Source organism: Lactuca virosa, chromosome 5 (genome assembly GCF_052849685.1).
Source record: "Lactuca virosa cultivar CGN04683 chromosome 5, Lactuca_virosa_CGN04683_v6, whole genome shotgun sequence".
NCBI classification, from domain to species: Eukaryota; Viridiplantae; Streptophyta; class Magnoliopsida; order Asterales; family Asteraceae; genus Lactuca; species Lactuca virosa.
The window spans coordinates 420,711,622-420,716,390 of record NC_136430.1 but is presented as its reverse complement, the minus strand read 5'-3'; the positions used below and the strand labels follow the sequence as shown (position 1 = coordinate 420,716,390).

Sequence of the window (4,769 nt, the reverse complement as noted above, 5' to 3'; positions counted from 1 at the left end):
TATAGAATTATACTATAAATAACTATTTGTTACTAAAAAATAGTTTGTTTTAACCCAAACAATTTTAGCCCAAACAATAACTATTTTAGCTCAAATAAAGTAGCCCAAAATCAATCGGGGACGGAGGCAGGGGTGGAAATGATGGAAATTTCGGAGGTGGGGAAATGAGAAATTTTGGGGGTGGCAGCGGGGGATGTTATCCCGTCCCGTTTTCCACCGTTGACATCTCTAGTAATTATCATATAGGTTATATTTTTCGCTTTTCTAGTAGTGACATTTTAACCTTAGGATTGTATGCCATTAAAATAATTTAATATAAAACTAAGGCAATATCAAAGCTATATTAATTTAATAATCTATATTTCAAGTTTTGAAGGTTCAAAAAAATTATATATATTTCGTCTTTTAAATGTACAATTTAAAGTATAAACTAACCAAATAAAAATATATTACATCTGAAAGAAAGAAAAAAAAAAAAAAAACCAAATTGCGTGGCTGAAACCAATTCACTCCATTTGCGACAAGAAATTAAGTTCATGCAAGCAACTGAGGATCATGAAGTCATCCACCCCACGCATTAACCTGTCTATAAATATCACTTTTAGTCGACAATATCCTTAAAACAAACACGTGTTTGACCTTTTTAGAAAAACAAAAAGAGTCTAGAAAGACCCAAATAGAGTAAAAAATGTCATCGGTGCCTGTGAAGGGGGCCACAAGAGGCGGCGAAGGTGGTAGAAACAGGTGGTGTCCAACTCCGGAGCAGGTGATGTTGTTAGAAAGAATGTACAGAGGCGGTCTGAAAACTCCATCGGCAACTCAGATACAGCAAATCACAGAAAGACTATCAATTTACGGCAAAATTCAAGGCAAAAATGTCTTCTACTGGTTTCAAAATCACAAAGCTCGTGACCGACAAAAGCTTCGAAAGAAACTCATGACGATGTACCAACAGCATCGCCTTTACCCTTCTCATGATCAACCCTCTCTTCCTTTTCATCAGGTAATTTTTTCACTCCTTTTATTATAAGAATTTTCCTAGACATGGTTATCTTTTAGCAAAAATAAATTGAAGGAAGGAATATCACTGCATAAAACAATGAAACGACTAAACAACTTTCTATTCCTTTTACATAGATAATGATACTATTATGTTTATAATATGGATATAGGTTGGTGGAGTTGAAGATGAATCAAGCTGTATAACGTTAGTCAACAATTGGACGAGGGATCTCCCATCTTCTCAAACCTGCAACCTCATGTGCGATTGCCCACTGGCCATGATGATGATGGATCGGTATGGTACCACTCCATGTTGCACAAGAGTACCACCCAAAACCCTACAACTCTTCCCGGTCACCACCACCACGACTCCTGATGTCAAAGAAGATAATCAGTTCAGCAATCCCTAGTCCAATTTTGACTTTGTTATCTTTGTTTTAAGTATTAATTAAAGACTATAGTAGACTGAAAGACTAAAAATAGTTAGGGTATCGATGCTAGGGTTAGGTTTAATTAGGGCTAGGGTTTAAGAATAAGTTGTGGGTTTCTATTATGTCGCCAGTCCGTTGCATGGCAGGGCATGCATAGTGGTAATATCAATAAAGAACTATGAAATATCTAAATTTAAAATGCCTAATAAGCTAACATTCAGTATGTTGTTCTTGATGAAAATTGAAGTGTCTTTTTCACAATCTTGGAGTATGCATGCACTGAGATTGGCAAACCTTCTATCTTTTGCTTTTGGTAGGTTTCGTATGTTGTCTGTGTGTGTTTATTGTCGGACACACTAAACAAAACACTCAGCAGACATACAGTACCATATTAAGGTTAGCCGGTGGCAAAGTTTAGATGATCATTATAGTACTGTATGATTTACATAGACATTGATGTTTGAAAAACAAATTGATTTGCAAAGACAAGTCTTCAAAAGCCTGCGCAATAATTCAACTGCCGACAAATTTACCGACGGAATAAGCCCATCAGTAATTATAAATGGAATATCAATAGACCAGTGACAAAAACAAAATCCGGAATTATAAAAAAAAAAAATTTATTTAGTAATCTATAAAACAATACTACAAGTATTGTACTCGATACAAAATAAAATATAAAAAACAAAAAATACTACAAATTTTCAAAGCGATTTTATGTCTTCGTATTAAGATTTCCATATTTTTTTCAATTTATTATTTTTCATCTCTTTAATATTTTCCAAAAATTCTTTTAAATCTACAAGAAAGTTAAAAAAAAAATTGACTAATACAAGAACACTCACAAAAATACATATGTATATATCATGTAAGATTCACATGTGATTATATCATGTAAGATTCATATGTGATTGTATCTTTTAAGATTCAAATGTGAAACTCAGAAGAAATTTTTTTAAAAAAAATAACGAAGAACACTCACAGAAAATGCATGTGTGCATATAGACGTAATTCATATATGATTCACTTGTGATTTATATGTGAAGCACATATAATTAATATGTGATTAATTTATGATTTACATGGTGAATCACATGTGAATTACATGTGAATCACATGTAATTCATATGTGGATTACATGTTATTTACATGTAATTCATATGTGATTCACTTGTGATCTACATGTGAATCACATGCGATTCATATGTGAATTACATGTGAATCACATGTGATTTACATGTGAATCGCATATAATTCATATGTGATTCACTTGTGATTTACATGTTCAAATGCTTAAAAGTTGTTATAGGAATTGGCAGTTCTACTGTTAGGGAAGAAAATAGATTTTAACATCTAGGATCTATTGAGTGAGTAGAAGTTGAATTTTAATCTAATATTTTTGAAATTTTGAGGCATGTGAAGTGTAGTGATGTTTTTGGTTGGTTTTGGTATTTAGGCTAGAAGAACAAGCAATGGTATCATCCTAAGGTACAAGGATTTTGGTCATGATTGTAACATCTAATTTTTCAGGTATTCACTTTTGACCCTTAAGTTAAGATTTGTTTGCAAGATTGGTCCCCGATGTCATTTTTCTAATTGTGGGTGCAGCATGAGTACGCTGGACATACACCTTGGTACGTTGGGCGTTCCTGGCCCCGTGCTTGTACGCTAAGCGTACACTGGTATGTAGGTCGTACGTTGTTTGGACCAAATCCTAATATTAGGGGTTTGTGTACTATATAAGCACCATTATAGTCCCAAAATCCTTCCTCTTATCAGCCTCCATCCCAAAATCGACCATCCTTGCAAACCCTAACCTATTTTGAGCTTTTCGAGTGAATTGTAGGCTTTCTTGGTTGTGAAGGAAGATCATCAAGGAAATGGCTTTGATCTCAAGACTTTGGATCCAACATTTTTTCTTCACTGTGCATCTTTTGGAGGTAAAAATCTTCAACCTTGATGTATATTTCTTATGGATCTAGTTTTAGCTCAAAGTTGTCACCTTTTTGTCCCAAACTTGTTCTTTGTGGGTATAAGATACTCCAAGGCATTTGAGTTGTCCTTTTAGAGGGTTTAGGGTGTTTTAAGTCATAAAAATGTGTTCGTGGTCATTAGTTTCTTTCCATGCGTGAGCTAGATTGTCTTGATGGGTAAAGAAGCTAGGGTTTTTGGAGCTAAGGTCTTAATAGCCATGCTAAACAATAAAGTTGGAAACTTTATGGTTAAGGACATCTTTTTGAGCCTAGATCTGGATTTTAAATGTAAGTGCTTAATGATTAAGCACTTAATGGTTAAAGTGGTGAGCAGTCGCGTACGCTGGGCATACCAAGGGGTACGCTGTGCGTACGTGGTCAGTTCCCCGACTTTGGTCAATTGTGTAGTACGCCCTGCGTACTCACTGAGTCAACTCGATTGACTCAGTTGACTTTGACATGGTTTTGACTACCGAGTACTCACTAAGTCAACTCGGTTCACTCAGTTGACTTTAACATGGTTTTGACTAAGGTTTAAGCTAGGGGTATTTTAGGTATTTTGATCTTTATGATGACTTTATGTCATTGAATTTATTAAGGTGACTGATAGAGTTGATCTCGGAGCAGCGTGCTATTCAGTTTACTCATCTGTTTGTGAGGTGAGTTTTCTCATTATATCCATGGGTCGAAGGCACCAAAACTACTAGAAAGCAGGCCTTTAATGACACACAATTTATGATACGCATTGATTTATGATACGCAAAAGTATGTGACCTAAACATAATGCCAGCTCTCTAGAAATTTTAAGGATTTAGGACGCGCATTTTTGCATGCCCTAAAATTAGTGTTAGAAAAAAAACACGAAGGGCGCTTATTATAAAATATGTTTCATCTAGACATGTTGTTTTATAATTTTTAATGAAACGCGGGTTGTTTAGTAGCAAGCGGGAAAAGAAAAGACCAAAAATTAGAAAAGCCCGCTTTGGCTTCCCTCTTTGCCTTAAGCATTTTTTTGACGCATCGTTCTTTATCCCCACAATCGACGATACTTCTTTCCCCTCCCCACATCGACCGCCAACTACTCCCCTTGCACTCTGACCACCGCTATGTGCTCTTTCATGGCCGTCGACCCTCCGCCATCCCCGACCCTCCGCCTACGTCGTACCTTCTTCAGCGCCTTCCTCTGCCATCGACCTTCCTCATCCAAAGCCGATTGTATTCATGCGGTTAAATTTGTTCCTATTCCTCATTGACATTCATATCTTCATTACTACCCTAATTTTGGCTTCTAATGACTCTTTAAATCCATATGCAGGATTCTACGGGAAAAATCACCGTAGGTTCTCAGGTATGGGTGGAAAAC

At 35.9% G+C, this 4,769-nt stretch overlaps 1 protein-coding gene across 1 annotated transcript; it reads left to right on the top strand.

The window, feature by feature from the left end:
• Positions 1-636: 636 nt before the first annotated feature.
• LOC145116869 (WUSCHEL-related homeobox 1-like) lies at positions 637-1,605 on the top strand. The gene is made up of 2 exons (XM_079053182.1): positions 637-1,003; positions 1,173-1,605. The coding sequence occupies exons 1-2, from the start codon at positions 689-691 to the stop codon at positions 1,410-1,412; spliced, it is 555 nt and encodes a 184-aa protein (XP_078909308.1). The 5' UTR covers positions 637-688; the 3' UTR covers positions 1,413-1,605.
• The last annotated feature ends 3,164 nt before the right edge of the window (positions 1,606-4,769 follow it).